The sequence below is a fragment of the Gavialis gangeticus genome, unplaced genomic scaffold, assembly GCF_001723915.1.
Source record: "Gavialis gangeticus isolate Ggan-Ray unplaced genomic scaffold, GavGan_comp1, whole genome shotgun sequence".
NCBI classification, from domain to species: domain Eukaryota; kingdom Metazoa; phylum Chordata; order Crocodylia; family Gavialidae; genus Gavialis; species Gavialis gangeticus.
This window is the reverse complement of record NW_017729031.1, coordinates 114,592,752-114,617,201: the sequence shown is the minus strand read 5'-3', so window position 1 is coordinate 114,617,201 and position 24,450 is coordinate 114,592,752. Positions and strand designations below refer to the sequence as shown.

At 48.2% G+C, this 24,450-nt stretch overlaps 1 protein-coding gene across 5 annotated transcripts in view; it reads left to right on the top strand.

The window, feature by feature from the left end:
* The window catches only part of MAPT (microtubule associated protein tau), a 119,271-nt gene extending 94,868 nt beyond the window's left edge, over positions 1-24,403 (top strand). For 4 of the 5 annotated variants that reach the window (XM_019523622.1, XM_019523621.1, XM_019523624.1 and 1 more), the window contains exons 7-14: positions 1,406-1,603; positions 3,229-3,361; positions 5,121-5,174; positions 6,452-6,717; positions 13,901-13,993; positions 17,815-17,896; positions 18,360-18,472; positions 22,070-24,403. In XM_019523622.1, the coding sequence (XP_019379167.1) occupies positions 1,406-1,603; positions 3,229-3,361; positions 5,121-5,174; positions 6,452-6,717; positions 13,901-13,993; positions 17,815-17,896; positions 18,360-18,472; positions 22,070-22,285 (1,155 nt within the window). In that variant the 3' untranslated portion in view covers positions 22,286-24,403. The remainder of the gene's footprint in view (positions 1-1,405; positions 1,604-3,228; positions 3,362-5,120; positions 5,175-6,451; positions 6,718-13,900; positions 13,994-17,814; positions 17,897-18,359; positions 18,473-22,069) is intronic. The other variant, XM_019523625.1, reaches the window with a different exon arrangement.
* Positions 24,404-24,450: the final 47 nt, after the last annotated feature.

Sequence of the window (24,450 nt, the reverse complement as noted above, 5' to 3'; positions counted from 1 at the left end):
TGAAAAAGATGTAGGGCTCATAGCAGGTCATTCATCCAGAAAGCTTTTGTAATCCTGGATTTAGGCATCCAAGGAGTACCGAGTAGGACTAAGGAAGTGATTGTAGCTCTAGATGCAGTATTGGGTACGGCTGATTTTCTTGGAAAATCATATAACATTCTTGCATCCATGTATTGAAAAGGATGTTGAAAAGTTGGGCAGGAAGATTTGGAAGAAGGCCACAAGGTGCTTTGATGGCTGGAGAAACAAATGCCTCGTAGTATGAGGCTTAAAGAGCTTGATCTGTTCAACAGGTTGAGAGGTGATTTGATTGCAGTGTCTAAGTACCTTCATGGCAAGAAGAGAATTATTGGTCCTAAAAGGCTCTTCAGATCAGTGGAGAAAGGCAGCAACAGCAGCAGCTGGTAGCTGAAACCTGACAAATACAAATGGGAAATAAGGCATTTTTAGCAGGGTGACTAAACTTGGGAGCAAGATAGCAAGGGAAGTGGTGGCTGCTGCAGCTCTTTTCTTCAAATAAAGACTGGATACCTTTCTGGGAGCCACGTTTAAGCCAAAAAGGAGTGAGCTGTGTGTGCAGTACAAAGGGAACTGGGGGAAATTCTGTGGCCTGTGATATCAGGAAGCCAGGGTAGACAGTTCGATGATCTTTTCTGACCTCCAGCTCTGTGAATCTTGGGAAGGATATCCCACTTAATGGCAAGAACTTTTAAAACCAAAACTTCAAGTAGCAGCTAATTGGAAGGGTATTTGTCCTGCAAAAATGCTGCTTGGTGCTTGTTCTGAAATAGATTAAACTACTAGAGGACTGTGTGTGCTCAGCAGGTAGGACTGTTGCACCTGGGGAAGCATGTGCACCAGGAGAGCTGCCTGCTCCAAATTCCTTTGTGCTTTCTGAATTCCAATTGCTATTCGGAGAGCCATATTTTTGTACCATCTTGGCTCCCAGTGGGAGCTGCAGGGCATGTTAGAAAATTTGGTCCCAACTGTGTATGCTGCACTACCCGACAATCCAGCACTAGGCTGTCTGACGTCTGTCAGGACAGCTGCTTTTGTGTCCAGGGCATGCCTGTTGTTGAAGGACTGAGGGATGAGTCTGGACATCTACTGTTCCCTGTACGAGAGGTTAAGTATTGAGGGAGATGTCGCCTTGGCAGCACAGAGCTGGGAGCAGATTATTATACTGTTATTAATAACCAGCCTGGCTAGTTTAAATCTGGCTCTGGCACATCTGCGTGAGCTGCAGTCTGACTGCAGTGTGGACCTAACAGACTCCTTTCCACGTGAGGCATTGCACCTTTGAGCTCCTTGCCATTCTTCTTTAATTTTAACCATTGTCCCCTCAGTCATTTTTTTTCCTCATGCTGATTTTTTTCTTAATTTTATTTTGTTTACATGTTTTAAGACATCCACACCTTCCTCTGCCAGCACCCTGAAAGATAGACCCTCCATTACCCCCAAACGACCCTCCTCTGTTAGTACAATCCCTTTGAAAATACCCTCCAGCCCTGCTGAGTCCTCAGTACCAGCTTCCAGTCCTAAACGAGTCTCTTCTGTCACATCCGGACTCGCCAGTACAGGAATGAAAGAAACAAAGCCCAAGGTAAGAAAATGGGTGATAAGGGAAGCAACACAGCATTTAAAACTAACTGAATTGCCGATTCCTGATGGAGTCTTTCTCCCTACCAGGTCTGGCAGTATTTAATTAGCTCAGCATCTCTCTCCACAGTGTGGTGCTAGCTAGAAGCCTGTGCAATCTCTTGCTTACTTCACATTAATAAAAGAAGTGGGTGGGTGGGACAGAAAATCCCTCCAACCAAGATTGTAAATGACTAGTCAGGAATGGCTAACTAACTGTTCCAACTTGTTTTACAGATGGCCAGAAATGTAAAACCCATGTCTTTACAATAGGTGTTTTTCAAAAAGTAACAATAAAAAGTAGCAATATTGCCAGGAATCCTCTTCTGTCCTTGGTAGCAGGGAGGGCTTCGGAGTACTCCTGAGGGGAATTTTGTATTTTTAGTGTTTTCAGAGCAGGTGGGTCTCTCATCTGCGCACAGTCTCCTTTGCTCTGCATTGGAAGAAAGGCTGGTTTTTAAAAAACTTCTCCCTCTTGTGCAGGGGGATTATATTTTGTGCCTCAGCAAGGCATTTATATACCCTCCTGTACCCCTCCTTGTTCACATTGCTGCAGTTTGTGTTAAACTTGATGCATGCATTATTAGACCCACTGTTCACTTACAAGGCTGAGCATGAAATCTACTGGAATCAGTTCTTCCAGGTGACAAAATTATTCAAGAAACATCACGCTGCACACACCCTCTGCTTCTGTTAACAAGCTCTTGTTAGAAGTAGCATGTCTGGTGGGAAAGAAGGGATAGAGGTTGTTTAAACACCAGGATACACTTCTGCCATGATAAGGAACTTAAGCTGACCAGGTCTGATTTTCTGTTACACAGGCACAGATTGCTCCAAGCCTGGCTTATGTTTTTTTAAGTGAAAGTTTTACAGTTGGAGCAAGCACAAGAAATAGAGAAATTACTTTCTAAATGCATAGCTCTCCACATGATATTTTCTGTATAACAACATACATAGTTGTTTCACTTAGAAGCATCTGTGATCCATCTGAATTAAACTTACATGTCCAATTCAGTGCAGATGAATTGGTTTTTCTCTCCTCCTCCATACAAGTTCTTGTACTTGTAAAGGGAAGATGAATGAATGAGCTATTTTGCTTTGACAGTGCAAGAGTTTGGGGGACTGAAGAAGAAGACAGATTTATTTTTGACCAGGCATGACTTGTTCAGTAGGTAGGATAGAAAAGCAGTTCGTGGTATTGGGTAACTCATAAGATGAAGAGCCTGCCTGGGGGAGTGGCACGGCAGGTGGGTTTCCCTGTCAATCTAGATAGGACTGGCTGTGGGATTTTCAGGCACTGGGATGGCGCAGCCTAGGCAGTGTCATAGAGGATGCCTGCTAAATGGTCGTGACCCATGGCTGTATATTGGACGCCTTTATGAAAGATGCTGATTCTTCTGCCCTAACCTAATGCTATGGTTTAGGATAATGATGGGGCAGGAGCTGAAGACAGATTTCCTGTTCTATGACCTCTGAGGCAGGGGAAAAGACTAAAAATCTTGACAGTTTCGCTTCACTTGGTGGTTGGTTTGTTTTCCCCTGGCAGCTGTGAACTGTACAGTAAATGTTCTTCCCTGATTCTGTCACCAGGGCCTGGAGATGAAAAGTGGAATGAAGATGCCCACCCCAAAGTCTTCAGTGGCACAGGCTCAAAGAAGCCCCGCCAACGCTAGCAGGATCCCAGCAAAGACTCCCACAGCCCCCAAGACGCCTCCCACCACTGGTAGGAAGGAAGGCAAGCTGCATACAGCAGAATCTCCAGTTGGGTTTCCAGCAGTGTCTCGGAGAGGCTGGACTCTGATCCCTAGACTTTGTATTTATTTTGGAACATAATATTTCATAAATCAGCTTGTCTGGAATCTGCATTGTATCCTCTGCACCAGGAGCAAGGTTCTCTCTGAGCAGTGCTGTAAATGCCTTGAGTCTGAGCATGTGTGGAGCTGAGATGTGCAGAGAATCTACCTGTGTTGTGATTTTGATTCATGGCTCCGAGGGTACAGGTAGTGCAGCCATGCATGTAATTAAGGAGCGATTCCCCTTTTATCTGGGGAAGATGATCTGTTTGAGGCTACTGCAGCATCCAGCAATGCAAAACTTCATGCCAATGGATTCAGATTGGGAAAGTGATGTGCTTTTTTGGCAGTGGGTTCCAAGTGAATTATTCAGAATGAATCTCCCCACTATGGTGAAATGTCCTCAGCATCTGGAATGTTGTCACGAGAGAATGTGCCTTGCGTGGTGTGACACGGAGCAGTAAGGAGGATGGTGAGGCAGGAAATAAATGCAGTACTTTGCCTACTTGTGTCATGTAGTGCCTTAGCTATTGGAGTCTTGTGCAGTGCCAAGTGATCTCTAAACACAGAGGCTTCTCCTGTTAGGGCACAGTTTACAGATATGATTTGGTTTTCTGGCCTCTGCATATTTTGGAGTAAGCCTACAACTTGTTCACAAGATGTGGATAATAATACTGATTGCATGGCACTGTGTCATATACTGAAGGATAGTGTCTAAGGGTGTGGACAGACAGAACAATTGAAATGTTTCCTGGTGAAATTTAGCCCGGGGGACATGCTTATGTCCCCTGTGCTGTCCTCTGGCTGGAATATTTTTGAATGTTGCGTCCTTCTCCAACAGTAGCCAGGGGATGCTAGAGCAGGCTGCTCTCATCTCCCTCTTCCTCCATCCCTCATAGGAATGGGATCTTGAGGGGAAGGGCAGAGTGGACAGCTGGAGAGGAAAGTTGTATGGTAGGGGTGTAGGGGGCACAGTAGGAGAGCTCCCAAATCCCCTGAACTTCACTCTCTCCCCATCAGAGGAGAAGTGTAGGGGGGATTGGAGCTGGTGCTGTCCCTGTCCTAAGTAACCAAAAATGAAACACTTTTAAAAAGCACTTCAGTTTGGGAGGTATTATATTGGAGTGTTTTGGCCACTTCTGGATCCTTCCGAAGAGCTTGTGCATGTGCATGGCTGGCCCTCTGAAACCTTTCAAAGGCATTTGAAAGTTTTTAATTGCAACATCTGTCTGCACGCTGTGTAGCTATCTTGGCTATCTGTTGCTTTTGTGTAATCATCTAGGTTTAGGATGGCAGCTGTACCCCTTCATCCTCTGAGATTTATAATGCATTAGTTGCCTTTTGCTCCAGGTTGGACAGCCTAGGCTGCTTCATTTCTTTTAATCCACCTAGCTCTTTTTTGATGTTTAAAAAAGGCCCAGCCATTCACTTCTGGACAGTAGCAGTGTTTAGGATTGGAAGTGTCTTTGTAAATTATTTCCAAGGAGGATAAATTCTCCTAACAGCAGTGGGGAATCAAATTGTTACTTTAAGAGGAACCTCCCAATAGCACAGGACACTATAAATTCCGATTAAAATGGAGCATCCTGCTGAATGCGTGTTTTGCATTTATCTGAATGCAGATAAAGGCTTTGCTAAAGTTTTGAAGCTTAACTGATTTTTCTCATAGGTCTCTTGTCTTTCTTACAGCTGGAAAGAAGGAGCAGAAAAAGCCCTCTTCCACAGCAGCAAAATCTGATAAAGGTAACGTCTAAGGTTTTTACCCCTAATTCTTGAGAGAGGCAGTTAGCTATGTTGGTCTGAAGTTAAAAAGTAGGGCAGGGTGACACCTTATTGGCTGATTCATTCAAACTGTTTAAAGTGCTACTCTACCCTGTCTTCTGCCTTTCCCTTTTGTGTAATGAAACAATTTTAGGATGCTCTGTGATCTCTGTGATAATTGACTTCGTTTTAATTTTTTTCAAACCTTTAATAGAAGAAAACAGCTGTAGCTGTCTTTTTTGTTTATAATTTACTATTCACTGAAGTTAATTTCATAGTCCTATGGAAATACAATTTCTGAGAGAGTTGCAGGTAACCAGCTTTTTGCCGCCCCCTTCCCTCTCCCCCCGCAATCCCGAAATGCATGGCTGGGTCAGGCAGGGACAGTAGTGTCTGGTGGGAGCTCAAGAGGTGAACTAAGCAGTCAGGATTCCTGGGTTTCATTACAGCGATGGGTAAAACCAGGGATGATTTTTGCCTAAGGCCTTTTGGTTGTAAGCATGGTTTAGCTCCCCGCACCCAGCAATAAGGATGTTCAGGTGAACAACTATTCACTGCTCTTTGTGCTGGGCCAGTTACTCCTGCTCCAGACCCCTGTCCATCCCTGGTTATTTGTACTAATGGTACTGGCTTACCTCACCCATACAGCTATTAGGAGACTATATGTCGTAGTGGTTAGAGCACTGGGATGGGACTCGGAGACCTGGGTTCTGCTCTGATCTCAGCCAGTGGTCTGTTGGGTGACCTTGGAGAAGCTGCTTCACCTCCCTGGACTCAGTTTGGGGATAATGATGCTGCTGTCCTTTGCAAAGCCTTTTGAGAGATACTGGTGAAAAAGAGCCCTAGCAAAGCTACATGCCATGAGATCCCTGGGGGACAGTGCAACTTTGTGATGTCCATACAAACTTGCATCTTCCCCTCTTGTCATGGGGTCTCCTGACCTCTGTCCCAGAACTCCTTTATGCAGAATCCTTCCTGCTTTGACTCGACTGGTCATCAAATTCTGTATGGCCTTCCTGTTGTTAAATTATACTCTGCCCCAAATGGTATCCTGATAAGCAACAGTCACTATCATTCATTCCCTGGCCAGGAAGTGGGAGCAGCTGCTCCTTGGTGTGGATGCCAACTCCACTGGCAGTTTTGTTAAACAGCAGGTGGTCACTCTTGGAGCAGGTGGAACAATTCAGTAAATATTGGCAGTAGCTGGGAAAGAAATGCATACCAGACTGTGCTATTACATGTGTGCCTGCAAACTCCAGGTGAACAGCCAAAGTCTGGAGACAGAAGCGGTTACAGCAGCCCTGGCTCACCGGGAACCCCAGGCAGCCGTTCCCGCACACCTTCCCTGCCAACTCCTCCTGCCAGGGAGCCCAAGAAGGTGGCAGTGGTCCGCACTCCTCCAAAGTCCCCTTCTTCTGCCAAGAGCCGCATGCAGCCATCTGCTGTCCCCATGCCTGATCTGAAAAATATCAAGTCCAAGATTGGTTCTACTGAAAACCTGAAGCATCAGCCGGGAGGTGGAAAGGTAAATCCTGAGTCTGCTTCCCACAGGGTGTCGCATGGAGTTCTGTCATGGAGTGAGGAGTTGTCCCTTTGTGTTTAGTGTAGCTTGCTGCACTGTTTAAGCACTAAGCACTGTAGCTTGCTGCCTCAGGGATGACAGGTGCTCGCCTCTCATCCAGCCAGCTTCTGGTTTGGAACCTTGTTAAAGGGGGCTGTGTGCTTTTGCTGAAATTTCCTGCCTGGCTGAGTCTGCAGAGCATGTCTGGTCCAGAGAAGAGGCTAGTCTTGCAGAAGTAGAAAGCCTAATTATAGAAGTGCTCAGTGCTCATGATGTCCCTTCTCAGGAGAGCTGGTTGTCTCCAGCCACGCAGTTTATTTTCCTATAAATGATAGTTGCTGTGCCACATGCCAAAGGATGGTATGTTGTTCCCTCTTTCCTATGTCTTTTGCCTGGGGACAGGAATAGCTCCCACAGGGGGGTGGGAGTGATGCATCCCTCTCGTGTTGTCATTGGGGTAGTGGGGATCGGTGACACACAGTTGCTGACAATTGAGAGGGTGGGGCTGTGATCAGGGTATTTGCTGCTGACTTACTGGGTGACCGTGGGGCTCTCACTTCAACTCTGCCTTAGCTTCATCATCCCTAGGGTAGATATAATACTTTATCTAGCTTGTATGATGTGGGGTGTGAGGTGTAATATTTTTGGAAAGTGCTTTTAGGACAGTTAGATTGTAGCTGTCCTATATAATGATTTCCCCAGAACTGCAGGCTCCTTCATAATCTCCTGGCTCCTAGAATCCTTGCCAATTGAACAAGATAAGAAAATCATTGGGTTTGATGTGTCTGACACACATCACCTGCTCAGAGACCAGAGGGCAACACTTAGATGAATTGTTCCTGTTTTGGCTACCTCTCATATTTTTCACCCATAGCTTGATGGATTAGTTAAGGTAGGCCTTCATCTCCATGAAGAGCAAGTTGGGGGTTGAGCTCAGTAAGCTCTGACTGATCTCAAATTTTCTTTTAGAGTAGCTGATCTGCTCCTTGTAGTAGAAGTGTAAGACCCTGGACAGTCAAAGCAAGAGTCTGCTGTCTGTTATCAGCCAGTGTCTCCACTTATTTGTATCTAAGGAAAAATATTATTTCCTCTCTTCTTGCCTTCAGCTCTCTAATCTCAAGCCATGGTCTCCTCAGATTTTTTAAGAGAATCTGGTTTTAGGCTCTTCAGCCTCTGAACTGTCAAGGAAAACCCAGGTACCACAAAACAGCATTGGCCTTCTTCCTTCTGCCGCACGAAGCCTGTGGGATGCTGATGGATGGTCATCTCTAGGGAGATAGAACTAGGCCTTTGACCACTTAGAGGTTCCCTGGGGCTTTAGCAAGGAGTAGGGATTTTGGCTTCAGTCAGTGCCAGTGTGCAGCACACTGGTGATGATAGCGTCCCTCTAAAGCAAGGACCAGCAACCTTTTAGAGTGATGGGCCATCCCTTACAACCTGGCCACTATTGTGGGCCACTGCTTCCCTCCATATTGCCATCTTCTGCAGCACCTGTGCCCCCATTGCTGTCTCTGCTACATGTCACTAACTCCCATCGCCAGTGGCAGTGGGGAGCAGAGGCATGCTTGTGTCTTGGGACAGTGAGGAATAGCTGCTGCTGCTGCTGAGAGAGGTATAAGTGGCTGTGTAGCAGTTGCCACCAATGTATATGCCCAGCAGAGGGTGCTGGGGGGAATTAACCCTCTGACTGCACACACACTCCCCTTGCAGCAGTGTCTTCCATGGCCAGAGCCTTGTACCCCCCCCCCCACCTCCATTCTAGTGCTTCACTTCACTGAGTGCCAGGTTGCCCCAGTTGCCCACTTGTATGCTACTGTTGGGGAGGATTGAATTCAGTAACAGCAGTAAGCAGTGCCTCCTACTGAGGGGATGGAGGGGGAGGGAAAACAAGGAGGGCTGCACAGGGGTGCACTGCACAGGGGTGGAGAAAGGAGATGCATCAGGGTGAGCTGTCTGCCACTGATGCTCTTGTCACCATGAGCTGAATTCAGTTATCTTACAGGCCAGATCCATCCTGCAGGACTCCTGCTGAGCCCTGTCTTAAAGCTTCTGTGTTCAGTCCAGGGCTTTGGGACAAAGGGCACTATATTACAAATAAAGTTACTGTTGTTTTCTCTGTGGATTAGTATCCTGTGTTACAGCCAAACAGTTTTTAGGGATTTGTCAAGTCTGAAAAGACAAGCAACCCATCTGGGGTGTCTAGATGCTGCTACACCTGTTAACTTTCCTTCCAGTCAGGCTGACCAGATGTCTGGATGGAAGCAATGGACTTAAGAGCTAAGGCTAGGATTTTCAAGGAAGCCTTGAAGCAGTTAAGGAATTGGGTGTCAAACTCCTTGTGAAATGCCAACTTCAGAGTAGTTCTGGATACCTTCTGGGTGGTGTTTTCAGAAGCATTTCAGTGGTTTAGGAACCCAAGTTTCAAAGAAAGCTGGAAGTGACTTGGGTGCAAAAGCCCCTTAGATGTGTTTAAAAAGGTGCCTGTTGATGCAGTGCATCTCTGGTGTTAGCTTACTACCTTCTGTCTGGGCTGGCCAGGGACACCAGCTCAAAATCCAGTCTGAAGTGAATTCCCTTCCACTTAAAAGTCATGAGAACAGACTCCTAGTGTCTTCAGGATCTGCTGTGCTTTCCTTAAGAACAGGATGCTAGAACTTGTGAATACAAGATCACAAACTGGTCTGAAAGCTTCTGCTCACTTATGTTGGATTTTGCAGTTCCCAGGAGCGCAATAAGAAGAGACGTTGTGCAAACAGAAGCCCTTAGGAGCTATGTCCAGACCCTTTTCTCAATGTCCTTTTTCACTGTCACTCTGACACTTCCCTCCACCCCTTCAAACTACCTCTTAGACTTCAGGCAACTTGGTCCAGTCCTACTCTCAGAAGTTTGCCCTGGCAGTCAGCCACCCTTGGGGCACCTGAGAGTAGACTCTGGATTTGCATCTGATGTAGCATCACAACTTCAGACATTTTGGGATCAGAATGGGATGCTGGCTTGAAGGGAGCAGTTTCAGGAGGAAATTTCTGTGGGCATAGGAGGAGAGTTAATTTATGGAAATAACAATAATTTTCCAAACCAAAGAGCCCCCCCCGGTTGCACATGTCCTCTATTTTGGACTCTGTTGTAACCAGCTTAAAAGGGAGAACTCCACAGGGATGTTCTGTATGTGTGTGTGCAGGTGGGTATGTATGTTTTGCAGTGGAGGGGAGTGCTGCATTGGGATTGGGCTGCCAGCGAAACTAAAATGGTTCTTTTAAACATGAACAAAGAAAGCCAGTGTTGATCCCCGAGACCTCCAAGAAGTAGAAAAAGGAGTGAATGACAAGCAATCAGGCAGTAGCCTTCCCACACATGCATCGTTCTTCCCATTGCCTGCAAGGCAGGTCACAGAAAAGAGACTAGTCGCCCTCTCTGAAGAGTGTGGGGCTCCAGAAACCCTCTGAGGGCTGGAAGCACACGGAAGAGACCGGGTAGACCGGGGTAGGCAAAACACAGCCCACGGGCTGGATCTGACCCACAGCTGCACCCCCAGTGCTCCCTGCCCACTCATGCCGGGGCAGCCTGCATCAGGCTTCTCCTGGCTCTCGCCGATCCAGGCCCTGGCCAGCCTGCAGCTTCTGGCTGGGCTGTTCCTGGTGTGGCTGCAGCTGGGTGCTGCTCTCTGCATTCCTTGCCTCTAGCAGCGGCTCCTGCTTCTGATCTTGTTCCTGCTGCACCACACCATGCCGTGCTGCGCTCTCCAGGCGAGCAGTTTCAGCCAGGCAGCTCCTACCCCAGTGTGCAAGGCTCCAGCTTCAGCTCTCGGCTGCCTTCCAGCTGGAACCAGAACTCCATGCACCTTCCAGCAGCAGCGCAGCATGGCAAGAGCAGGAGGAGGAGCTGCTGCTGGAGGTGGGGCCTGCACAGCAGTGCCCAGCCAGGCACTGGTGGGAGCACAGTGCAGGTTGCCTGGGGTGAGGGGGCTCAGCCTCTTGTGGAGAACCATGGGGGCAGCGTGGACTGCACCACCCAGGCATGCTCTGCTGCACATGCCTCCCTCCCACCCCCTTACGGCTCCCAGGACCTAGTGCCCAGGCAAACCCATTCCACAGACGCATACACACATATCACACCCCCCACACACACCTACAACCCAAAGGCAGGGGCATGTGATCCCAGCCTCTCCTGCTCCTCCCACTTCTGAACACTGTTCCTTGCCTGCCTCATGGTGAGTTGTTGCCAGGACTGGAAGAAAGCCATTTTGAGTGCCTGTTAATGCAACTGAGTGGCTCAGTAAATTTATCACACTGGAATTTATATAGGTTGCATATATGCCACTTGATTTGACTTTTCCATTTAAATAAAAAAATGAATATTCTACTAGCACCTTACCAACTAGATACATATTTTACTTTTCACTGCACTTTATTACGTGGCTTTTGGAGTTGGTGCTGGGTTGCAATGAAGATGCTGCTGACATCAGTCACCCTTGGCAGATGCACCTGGGCTGAGCTGATACGCCCTCCTAGACTTCTGTATGACTTGTCAGACTGGATAAACTGGTGGTTCCTCAACCTTTTACATCAGTTGACTGCTGTCAACCCTCAGCACTTTTCACAAACCTTGAAGCAGTCTTATCAAACTTTTAGTTGAAGGAAGGTGTGTGATGTGCTCCGGGCCTCTTCCCAAATAGTGGTCTCAGGTCATGGTAAGAGCTGGATAAGCTTTTCTTGAAGGCTTTGTATTAAAAAGCCACTTTTCAGCGCTCTGCCAAAACACCTGCTGTCTTTGAAATTGCAGTAGTTCAGTGGTTTTAAAGTGAAATGTCCACTTGCCATTGTGTCTGTTTTCATGACTTATTTCCCCTTTGAAATCAGCTTCCTTTCCTCTGGCACACTGTGGATGCTGGAGGACCAAGCAAAACCCTTTCATGGCCCCTTGCTGGAGAGCACCACTGCTGCTTGCCATTGCAAAGATTTTCAAGTGCTCTGGCAGGGGTTTGTAGGGGATGGCCATGTATCTGTATGGCACGTAAGAGCTCTAAATTTGAAGTGCTACAACCTACAAGAAACACAGGAGCAGACAAAAAAAGGTGGAGTTTTGTTGTGCACAGCAGCGTGATCTAGCAGATGAAGCACAGGACGGAGAGAGCTAGAAATGGCGTAAGGTATCAACTGTTTGCTGAATGTTCAAGGTATTTTTCTGCATCCCCTAAATTCAGTAAAATGGTACTGAGGATGGCCTGGTTTGCTTTGGAAAGGCAGGCCGCAAATGATAGGGAAGAAAGGGAAATAAAGCTGCTGGGGACAGGGGCCTCCTTGAACGCACTGTGTTGGAGGTGACATGTCCTCTGTGTTATTTAGGAATCTAGTGCTGAAGAGTCACTGATGAAAATGCCTTGGTGTTTAAAACTCCACCTCTGCTGAATTTGTTCCTGGGTTTTCAGAATGAATTGTCCCAAGCCTCAAAAAAAGAAAAAGAAAGAACCACACAGGAGGTTTCATAAGTCCTCAATTTTTCTATCCTGTTCATTAACCCTTTAAAACAAAGTGTAGCCAGGAAGGGCCCTCAAATGTAGCCTGTTGCTGCTAATCATTAAGCCTGCAACAGCCCAGATGCTTTCTGAAGTGTCAGACCCACCCACATTTATGTCTGCAACATCAAGGACCTCATGTTTGGCTTGATATAATGTGGTCATTTCCTAGAGTGTGGTGCCAGTACAATGCGATGGTTCTCATTTCTAGTCAGGGTTATTGATGCTGCTGCTACAAGTAACTCTTTCCTCATGAAATAAACTTATGCCTTGTCTACATGCAGCTTGAGTGGTGTAGTTTAAGTTGCACCTGGGCAGGGGGTTCAGTTATCTTGATGTAAAGATGTTTGTTTATGCCCACAGATTTTTAAAGCCAGAAGGATCATTAGATCATTTAAGTCCAGTGCCAGGCAGGAAGAAGACTGTATCATGCTGATATGAGGCATGTTTATGCTGGTATCACTAGGTCCATACTAGAAACTGTATCAGTATAGACCATTTGAGTAAATAAATCACATGACATATTGAAATAATGACATTACATCTGTGTGTAGCCAGGTGTCCCTTTGCAGGGACAGGGCAGACTTTGAGAGGTTCCCTGCAGGTTGTAGCTTGAATTTGCCTGGGTAGGTATGTTATATGCCTCCAGGCATGAATTACAGCAGAGACGACAAATTCCTTCTTCAGCTGAAGCTGTTATGGGCCCGTACTCACCCATGATTTAAAACTCTAGGAAGTGGGCAGGCTTCGGTCTCTGTTTCATAATGATGTTCTCTCTTTTGGGCACCTGGTGGGGTCTTGTGCACACTTGAAGTGCTGCAGAACTTGACTGCCTGCCTGCACGTACTGTAATTTTCCAGCGTATACATCACACCACCAAAAACATCAAATTGTGGAGGAAAGTTCTTAATGTAAATTTAATTGAATTTTGGTCACCTCTATTGCTGTGATTTCAATATCCTTTTTTTTTTTGTCGCATACTTTTTAATGTGTAAGTCATACTTTAACTTCCCACCTCTATTTCTTTTTGGGGGAGAGCATGTAATATACCAGGAATTACAGTACCTGCAAGCTCTGAACATACTGCTCCTTTGGGCTTTGTGCTCTTCCCAGATGTTTCCTGCAGTTTGCCATCATTCAGTGGTCTTGCAGCATTCAAAGGCAGGGCTGCAGTGCCCCTGAGGATGGGTGGGAAGCTGCCTCGTGCAGATTGATGCCACTCTGTGGCTGGGTAGCATCTGTCTCTGAGGATTTGCCTGTCTCATTGCCTACCACATCAGAGGCGGTTCTACCATCTTCATGCAGATTCTCACCTCACCACACCCATACCCTCCTGCTCAGCATGTTCCCCTCTGTGTGTGGCAAAGGCGGTGCAGAGAGCTGTTTTTTGTATATTCTCTTACCTTGTAGAATAGGGCTGCCTGTGCTGGAGACAGATGATTCCCATTGAGTGCAATCTCTGGGCTGCTCACCTTTGCCAGTCACTAGAGAATCTGCCTTCAGCTTCCTTGAGCAGAGAAAATGCAGCATCGAACCAGCACGTGATCATTGGGAGCTTCCTTTTTGAGTCAGTTAACGTGTCATTGGTCTGCGGACAGTGATGCTGTTACTCATGTTCTTTTCTGGCTATCGAAGGTGCAGATTGTTAATAAGAAGCTGGACCTTGGCAGCGTTCAAGCCAGGTGTGGCTCAAAGGATAATATCAAACACGTCCCAGGAGGCGGCAGTGTGAGTACCTTCACACCTTGATGCACTGTAATAGAATTGGCATGACTCTGCACTAACCCGCCAATGCTATCTCTAGTGACTGCGTGCTCAGATAGCGATTGGGGACGTGCAATGAATTAACTCATTAACATGGAAGACCCAGTTAGATGAAGTCTAACAAGTCCTGTACATGCTGTTGCCCAGGCAGACCTAACCAAAACCCTTCTAGAATGAGTGGAAGAGAACAGCCCGGTTAATCCAAAGGTTTCTGGGTATCTGGAAGTACAGGTGCTTTATTGCCTGCAGAGCAGAATAACACTAACGGGTATTAGGTGACTATTAATGCTTGCCACATGCTGACTAGGACTGTAGCTGGATATTTTCTGACATGCAGGCAAACAGAAGCCCTGTTTTTATTTCCCGCTGAAATTGCATCAGACATGAAGGGCCAGTCCCCAACCAGACTTTGATACACACTAAAGCAGGTATAATCCATGGGTTGCATGGTCCCTTCATGGAATATCCCTCCAGCCTGCTTTAGGCAGGTGCTTACAGGAATTGGTCACAAAGCATTGCTGGACTCACAGATTTGGATGTAGAAGTTTACTGCTCTCTACAGGTCCAGGCAATGTTTCTGCCTCCCTTTTTAATCCGAAGTAGCCAAATTCATCTCTCGGTTACACCACCAGAAATCAGAAGTATTTCTCCTAAAATCAGGGAGCTTACATCAGTGTCTCTGAAAGCAGAATTTAGCTCTCGGAGAGAAGATGACAGATCCAAGTGCAAATGTCACAGAAATGGTCACCAGCATATCCCTAGAGAGGTGGGCCCTCCCTGCCCTCTGTGACCAGCATCTGGGAGCTGTCCTGCACTCAGCAGAAGGCCCTCAGTCTTTTCAAACAAATGTACTTCCCTTTTTGTTTTACATTTCCCTCCGGCATTCTGAAGGATTAGTCACTTAAGCCTTTGAAACACAACTGGGCTTGCCACTGGATGGTTAAATAGGTTGCCATTTGTTTATGTCTTTAGTGGCCAAAAGAGCTGGCCCATCGGAGGTTAAAGCACTCCCTGAAATTAGTCTCCTGCCTGCTTTGGAAAGGGGGATGGGGGCTGAACATTCTCAGTCCTGGGGTCCAGTGTGATCTTTGGCTGGCTTTTACCCCAGATGCACGGTGCTGCCACCATGTGTTTTGTCAGAGGCCAGCACATGTCCCATGCACCCTGTTTCCTGGCTTCTGATTAAGTCTAATGCAGGCAAGTGAATTCCTGCTCCTCACCCATGAGAACACAGCCAGTGAGTGGAAATGAGCTGTTGCTACAGCAACATACTTTTTCCTTTAAGCTGACAGGGCAGGCAGTGCAGCATGACCCTCTAATACTGCTTCCCCAGCAAGAGGCATCAAGGGAAGGAGTCCTGCCCCTGAAGCTGGGCTCTGGCCATTGGTGATGTGTAGGGGATGCACATGAACCTCCTGAGATTGGCTGCGCGCCCCCTGGAAGCACCATCCACGAAACCGGAAGTGCTGGTGGTTCTGCGCTCAGTGATTGGCCGCAGGGGGACCCCCCTGCCCCCCCAGTCTGCGATCGGCCGCAGGGAGACAACCACCCCCCCTCTCGTCAGTGATCTAGTGCACCCCCAGACTTGGGAGGCACCAGTCGCCCATGGCTCCGGCACATCGCTCCATGTGTCCATTGTCCTCCCCTCTACCACTTAAGATCTGTAGAAGGTGCCAAGAGAAAGGCAGAGAAGTGCTGTTAGCACATTGCTTTGAAGGTGGCCAGCACGGAGGATGCCAAGTCTTGCTCTGAAATCACTCCCTATAGCTCACAAATGTCTGAGTCAGGCTTTTATCACGTGGTTTTTGGTTCCAGCTGAAAGCAATGGTGTGTTCCTGGGAGGCACAGGGGAGCTCTGGGTACAACAGTGTCTCCTGTGCCTTGAGTCTCCTGTTCCTTGCCTTGTTGGACAAAGTTCAGCTGTAAATCTGTATGTGGGTTAAAAGAGCAATTTTTCCTGTCTGCGTGCTCATTCCCAGTGCTCTCCCCTGTGAAGCCAAATCCCAGGATGTTCTTCTCTTCCATTTTCTCTCTCCCTTGCATGTGAGATGTGCCCTTTGGTCTTTGCATGCAAGAACTGCATACTCAGATGTGTCTTGCTCTGACTCTGTGTTATGAGCTGCCAGGGGTTGTGACACACTAGCTTTAATTAACCAGAGATCAGGTATTCAGTGGGTGAGGATGTCAGTCTTCCGGCATCTAAAAATATAAGTTGCGGGTTAAATGTTTCACCATAAGGCTGATGCGTGCCAACGAGCCATGTGTGCAGTGCTTTCAGACCTGGCTCAGAATGAATCTTGAGCACTTCTTTTGACAGAAAAGAGACACTTTCCAGGTGGGAGCTGGAAATGGCAGCAATGTGAGCTGTGCTCTTCTGGAGATGGTTGAGTGAAAGACTAGGGGAAGCATGTTCAGTCCACAGCATCCGAAGCCGAGACGCATCCTCCCTGTGTGACAAGCACCTGCCTGGTGCTTGAACTGTCAAGCCATCACCTGCAGCTTTGGAGCCCCCAGGCCTGTTTCCAGACAGAGTGACTTCATGCAGATAGCAGGCCAGCCTCTTACCCTCCCAGAATGGAGGGACTTGGTATTTAGTTTTTGGATGTATTTTGTTTTTGGAGGCACAGTTTTCCTGGTGAGTAAGGACTGGGCTCATAAGATCTGATGGTCCAGTAACTTTCAGGTCCAGAATAACTAGCTGCCAGCCAAGCCTGCCTTGTGCTGGTGTTACACAGTCATGTTGCCAACAAGTAACCTGGTTTAAAGCAACTCGGAGATGGCACCTTTCCCTCCTGTATTCTGCTCCTAATGTTGCTGGGGTGTGTGTGTGTGTGTGCGTGCGTGCGTGCGTGCGTGCGTGCTCAGATTCCTCAGTGTCCTAGATCATCTCAAGTCTAACCTGTTACCAGCTTGTTCCATGTTTTCAACTGTGGCATTTAGCTCGCAATTTAACTGCTAAGCAAGCTTCAGCCTAACTGTCCATTTTGCGTGTATTGCAACCGTCTTGCATAACCAGTTCACATGTTTCCAAGGCTGATACCACATGTCCAAAAAACTCCAGATGCTCAGTGTCATGTAATGAGAAATCTTAGAACTTGGTGGTTTAAATGAAATGGTTAGATGCTGTATTCAGACATGTAACATTTTTTAAAAAGTCATCTTAAATAATAATACATGCTACTGTTTTAATGTCCCGCATTAGAGCGATCACTTAAATATATTTTCCTGCACTGTATTTACTATTTGTATTATTTTAAAACAAACAAGCCCTTTAATTCCATTTCTGCATTTTCAGAAATGCATATTACAGTCATTTTTTAAAAAATGCTGTGCCCATTGACCATTTCTATTCTTTCAGTTTTTGAGGACATAGAGTTTAAGTTTTACATCAGCAAAGGTATTTATTTATTTATTTTTACATTTCTCTCTAGTCTTTCTCTTTGGAATGATTTTTATAATGTGAAACTTGATTAATCAGCATTCCACTTTTTTTCTTTTCACTGAAGCACTTTATTAAACTGCCTCTCCTTTTCCCCCTCCCAGAAGAGGTGATCTTATGCATGCTGACATTTTAGACAGGTTACTGCACATGGGCTTTAACGATTTCACAGTTTCTGGTGGCAACTTCTTCTGTAATTGCTGGTGTATTAATAAGCTGGGAGTCTAAACTGCTTTATCTCAAATACAGATCAGGCTCCGGTGTTTTTTATCCCCTCTCCCCTTTTGTTAGAAAATCATTGGTGGTACTAAAAGTTGCATGTCCTTTTTCTTTTTTGTATGACCAGGTGCAAATTGTTTACAAGCCAGTAGACCTGAGCCATGTGACATCCAAATGTGGTTCCTTGGGCAACATTCATCATAAACCAGGTATTGCTCCTGACTACTTAGTGCCCAGGGGTTATTCCAGGGGCTCTCCCAAAAGAGCTTGTCACATCATGTCAGTTGTTTAGGTTGCAAGTGTTGGGGGGAAGGAGGGGAGGTAAAGTTGGCTGTTCTGTGTGTTTACAGCCCTGAGTGCAGCAGTGCTGACCTTAATGTAACTCCTTTAAGGGCTGCCATCATGAGAAGTTGCAGAAGAGGATTACGTGGCCGCTTACCCAGGAGAGCATGGACTTTACACATGCTACCAGTGATTCAGTGCATGTAGTTGCCAGTTGGATCATGGGCTCCCAGCCTTCTCCCAGGGTTGCACCCCTGGTGCACAACATGCAGCAGACTTCAGGCAGTCATGCCGTGTTACGCACATGAGGCCCACAGAGGCCATGAATGCAGACCCAGACCACTAGCTGCCGCCTCCTGGCAGCCATTCACATTTTGCTTTCTCTTCCAGGTGGTGGCCAGGTGGAAGTGAAGTCTGAGAAACTGGACTTCAAAGACAAGGTGCATTCGAAAATTGGGTCATTAGACAACATCACCCATGTTCCTGGAGGGGGCAATAAAAAGGTAGGATGCTGCCCAGGACCAAGTGTTCTCCCAGTCCTTGCAGGGCCCTGTGCTCCATGCCCCCTCAAGTCTGGGGCCAGCCATTGCTGTAGCAGCTCTGCACATCCAGCCCCTGTAGGACCAAGGCCTCCTCTTCTCTGAAGGTGAGGTTCTGCTGGTTGCCTTGCCCTCTCTCCATTCACAGCATCACAAACAAGTGTGTGCAGCTGCTAAAACAGGCCACTGTCCAAGCTGAGCACTGCTGCTGCTGCCCATTAGAGATCAGGGTTTAAAGGATGTCATCCTTAAAAAGTAGGACTCCTGCTCAGCCCCGTGGCCTCAGCCCTCTGCCCAAGTCAGTTGGACTTCAGGTCACAGAAGCACGTTGCTTAAGATGGATGCAGACCTTCTGACTGAGATGATCTTCTACACGTGTTAAAAGAATACAAAAGCACTACAGCATGTGCAGTAAGGAGCCACCCCTTGCACACGCACACACACACTCTGTGGAGCCATGGTTACAAACCCAGACATGTGCATTTGGGTGTTTCTCTAGAAGGACAGCTTTGCAGGTGAGCCAGCATTTCAGAGACAAGGTCTCTTCCTGCCACCAGGCAAAACAGCTGAGCCATGGCGCTGCAAGACATCAGACAGCCTGGTGTGTGTGTGTGGTAACTTAGTGCTATACTTGCAGAAAGCAAACTCGGCATGGAGAAACGTTTCACTTTGGGTGGCGAGTTTGGCCATTCAGCAGGTGGGGGTGGGCATGATTAATGACTGAATTCTTGTTAAACGGAGCACTCTACGTCCAAGCTTATCTTTAAGCAGGCCAGCAGTTCTGTGGCCTTTAGTTAGGTTGCTCAGGCAGTTGTGCAGAAGGGCTGTGTTGCCTCTGGGCCTAACATTTCCAGAACTGTGCCATAGAACATGCTGGGATGGCAGACATCACATCCTTTCTTTTATAGCATTTCCCCTGACTGGCAGTGCATTTGGACCATCTCAGCATCTGCTTTACCTGCCATTCAGTGGTCCAGCGGAGCAGGGTGCAGAGTGGCTTTCTCAGTGTCCCATGAAGGGTGCAGCCTGTGTGTACCTACACTACCTTGAGGCTGCAGCTCAAATACAGATGTAGTTAGTCTAATTGACTGTCAAGCTGGGCAGACTGCCCGTGACAGAGAGCAGCATTTTAAAAGTATCTGGAGACATGCTTAAATAGTGACTGCAGGTCTTGAAGGAATAAAGGACGTTCCTCATTAAATCAGAGTCCTGAAGAAGAGACTTTAATTTGAGATGCCACTGATCCTGTATTATTTAAAAACTAAACGCTATTTGAAGCCATCCTATTGGGTCATGGTGCTATGACCCCATTAGTGCCATGCACCCACTCGCCAGCTGAGACTGAAGAAAGCACAGCAGCGAATCCTGCCGGCCTGGGGCAGTGGTGACGGGGGTGCTTGGGACAGTGGCACAGATGGTTGGATTGTTGCGCTAAAGTGATCCAAGGGAAGGTTATTGGTGTCCCTGGTGGTTCAGCATTGCTTCAAGGAGAGGTTGGTTCTGCTTCAAGTCCTGTTCTTCAGCACTTGGTTCAGCGCTTTCTAAACATCGTGAACATTTTTTCCAGCATCTTTCTTGGCATCTTCCAGTGAGCTCCCCAGCCTCTCTGACAGAGGGGTTTCTGGCTTCCTCCCCCATCCCTCGCAGCCATGGTCATAAGCTTGCCCTGTGCCACTCTGCTGCTCCCTCTGCTGAGCTCCCTTCTCTGCTCTTTCTTCATCTTTGTGCCATGTCTGGCTTGAAGACCTTGGCTTTTAGAGAGGGGCGTGGAAGCCCTCTGATCAAAAGTTGCATACAGACTCTAAGAGTGTGGCTCCCTGCCTTCTACATGGCTGTCACTCGCATGCCCAGGAGGGAACTTCAGTCACGGGAGTTGGTCCAGTCATGTCTCCCTGATGCTGGAATTTTTTACTTTTGGTCACTTAGGTTCATATGTGCTCTGTCCAGGCCAGATGCACCCTGTAGCAGTCCCCCATGGGTCCCACCACTGTTCTCACCCATGTGCATGGAGCCACTATCTGCCAGCACAAATCCCAGCAAGTAGCACTCCCTCTTTGTCCCCATTAGGGGTGCTTGGGCAGCCTGCAGTCTTCCTGCACATCTCTGAGCAGGGCAGCTCCGTGTGGCCGAGTTTGATGTGGCCTTGCAGACTGCCCGCTGTAGCCTACAGGCAGAGCAGCTTGGAGCCTGCTGCTTCGTGCATGTGGCCTCAGAGGCTGGTGGTTTTTCTGGGAGCAGGTGGTTATTCAAACCATGGCATCCTCTGGCCACATATCCACACAGCACAGGCACTCCTGGTAGGGTAATACCATCTTCCTGGGCTCTCTACAAGGCTGCCAGGTATGCAAAAATCTCTCCCAGTGAAAGAGATTGCAGATTTCTACTTGCTTGCCACTGCACATCCTGTCTGTCTTACCTCTCAGACCTGCTTTGTGCTTTGCAGAATGGCCTTGTGGCCAAACCCCATCATCATGGCCGGCATTGGCTGAACACCGCCCTGCCAGCAGCCAGCACTGAGCCAGCACACCATGTGGCTGGCACTCCATCAGCGAGGATGCTGGCTGGCAGGTGTGTTCCAGAGTGGTACAGCCGTGTTGTGAACCAGAGCTGACATTGCTCGAATGCAGCTGGGGTGGCTGTCACCCTTCTGCACCTGGGACCTGCTTCAGATCTTGCCTTCTGGTATCTCCTTTCTCATACCCAAAGGGAAAGCCATTCTTCCTCCTCCTCACTGAAAAGGCTCTCTGCACTGTCCCTCTCTCTCTCTTTTTTCCTGCTGTGGGCCCACTGGGTTTTCCCATTGGGGCGTTTTGTTTCCTCTCCCCTCCCTCCCACCTCCATTTGGGTTTGGGCTGAGGTCAATCCAGTCAGATCCTGTTGCTGATGTGATGCATTTTGCGCCCTGCTGATTTCTTCACCTGTAGAGAAAGGAGGGGAAGGAAGACGAGAGCGGAGCCCGCAGTGGTGTGACGCACAGTCCAGACTGTGCCGTGCTTCAGTCCCTGGCCCCTGAGCCCTCCATGCCTGAGGAGAGCCAGGTCCCAGAGGAGGAGGAGGAGAAAAATCCCAGTAAGTAGCTCCCTGTCAACTTCCACCTTGGAGCTCATGCTTCACAGGAGCAAAGGGTGTCCGGTTCATGGACACCTCTGGCTCCCTGAAGGAGCAGTCTCCTGAGCCTCGGTATCTGCACTCTCAGCTGGACCATGCAGTGGTAAATGTTTGCTCTATGTGGACAGGGAAGGTGTTCAGACTGCTGAGCGAAGGCAGGTCCCTCTTGCACCTGCCGCCATATGATGCTACCCTCTGGGGCATCAGTCTGTGAACAGATTGATTCCCACAGCCTCTCTCCCCATAACAGTGCTGGAAAGGGGGTAGGAAGCACTGGGTTTCCCTTGGTTGTAGTCTCCCCCCTTGCTCCTAGCTACACCCCCTTGGGAGGGCCAGGGTTGACAGAATTAACCAGCTTCACTGTTTAAAAAGTCCCCACCCTCCCTCTAAGGCCAATCCATGGGCAATAGGTCAAGTCTCCCCCCGCTCACTCTGCATATCTTCCCGTTGCAGATCGAGACTCACAAGCTGACCTTCCGTGAGAATGCCAAAGCCAAGACTGACCACGGAGCTGAAATTGTCTACAAGTCCCCCACCATCTCCGGAGATGCCTCCCCCCGTCGCCTTAGCAATGTTTCCTCCTCCGGCAGCATCAATATGGTGGACTCCCCCCAGCTTTCGACATTAGCCGATGAAGTGTCTGCTTCCCTGGCCAAGCAGGGCTTGTGATTGCGTTGCTGTGGGTGGAGAGAAAAGAATTAAAAATCTGGCCTTCTTCCTCTGTTCCTTTTACAGCTGCTTCCCCCACCCCCTAACTGGTTAAGGATTTAACCTGCTTTTATTATTCATTTTGCTCCAGCTCCAGGACTTGAAAACCAGTCACTGCATTGGGTTCAGTCCCCTCCTTTCCCAGCTGGGGTTAGCCATGTTCAGAAACAAACCCCTTGCAAAATGTGGGTTTGACTCCTGGGTGGGTTTAGGGCTTCTCCTGTCTAACTGCAGAGAACAAGCCTGGTGCCTGTTCCCCCCAGCCACGCCATGAGGCCTGCCCCATCCCACCACCCAAAGCATCCCCCCTGTGCTGCACCAGATCACTCCTCTCCTCTGGTTTCCTGCAGCAGCAGTTCTCTGGGGCCTGCTGCCCCCTGCTGGGGACACTGGGTGCTGCAGACATGCTGGGAACAAGCCCATGCAGGAGAGGAAAGGAAGGTGTTTGCCTTCTGGGGGGATGTCCTGGGGCTGTGGGGGAGGGATTCCAGTAGCAATTTAGATTTAATTCAATTTCGTCTCATTTCTTGTGTCAGTCACCCTGGCCAAGAAGCTGATGGATCCTCCATCCTGGGGAGGAGCCCCAGGCCTGGGCTCTGGCTCCTTCACCTTCTCTCATCCAAAGGCACCAGGCTTCTTCCTGAGACCCAACAGAACTGACTTTCAAGTCCTGTGAGCAGCAGCAGCAGCAGCTCCCCTGTGCCCTGGTACCCCCGGGACACTCTTGAAGGCCGTAGTGGCCCCAGCAGCCCCCCGTTCCTCTTAGAGCCGGTTCTGTTCTCTCTGCAAGGATCACACGTTTTCTGTTTTTACTAACATCTGGTTTTAGGGCTACTACTTTTAACTCTTTGTATTAACAACAACCGCTAATGGCTTCTTCTTTCTCCCCACTCATTCCTCTTATGAAAGGATCTTGGCTCCTGTCCTTGGCAGAGACCTCTTTCTCTAGTCAGCTGTGTGACCTTGGGCTGCATGTCTGGTTCACCAACCCTTTCCATTGCTCATGCCCATGTGACTGTGTCCTGCACGCAGCGTGCATCTGGCATGCGGGGAACCCAGGAGTCTGGGCACTTTGTAACATAGCCGCATGCTCTGAATGTTGGGTGGGGGACCTGCTTTAAGAAAGCAGAGTTGCTGGGGCTGTATCCATGAAACCCTTGGGGACAGGGCAGTTACTGGGCAGGATAAATTTACCCCTGCGCTCCCCCACCCCCCTCTTCTCCCCCATCCCCACCGGCTTCCTGTTCTCACTATAGCTAGATGAGTGCCTGGCAGGCTGGACAGCTTGGCTCTTGTGAGCTTTTTGGGGTTCTTCGGAGGCTGCCTGCACGGTTTCTGGGGAGTTGCTCTGTCTAGGTGCTGCTGCAAAGTGAAAGTTCTCTGTCGGTGCCAGGACATGAACTTTGTATGTGGCCTTTGGGCCTGTGGGATAGTATAACTATAAGTAAGAGCTGGAGGTTGAGCGTGGTCCTTGCAGAGAGCAAATCTTAAATGTATCAGAGTGGGAGGAAGAATGTAGGACCTTGCTCAGCAAGCAGATAAAAAAGGAGACTTTTCAAGTGAGACAGCTGGGAGCTGCAGGGTGTCTCATAAGAGTACCAATAACAAAGATAAAGGTGTGCGTTCTTTTTCTATGAACAGTAGAGGAGGATGGGAGCCAAGGAGCTGGGAGCAGATTGTGTCCCCTTCACTTGCTAATTCTCCTGGCAACTAGACAGAGACCTTTCTTCTTTCAGCAGACAGGGTTTCTATTGATGGAAACTGGGGACTCCTCAAACCCATGTGCTGCCCTGGGCATCCCCCTTTACTTCCCCTTCCTGTTCCACCAGCCATTTCCATGCTGGAAGTGATGATGATGCTAGGGTTTCTGGGCTCCCTTAGGCAAGAGATTGTTCTCTGAGCGGGCGTCCCCCTAGTTTTGTCGGAGTGAGGCATTTCTGCAGGGGCTGTGGAGTCTGTGAATATAGGTTTTTTCCCTTTGGCATCCCCTCGTGTTGTATAGTTGGATTTGTCTGTATATGCTTGGAAATTGCCAGGGTGACATTTGGTTTTATATACATATAATATATATATATATATGTATATATATATATACACATAAAAAAAAAAAAAAATCAGGATTTTAG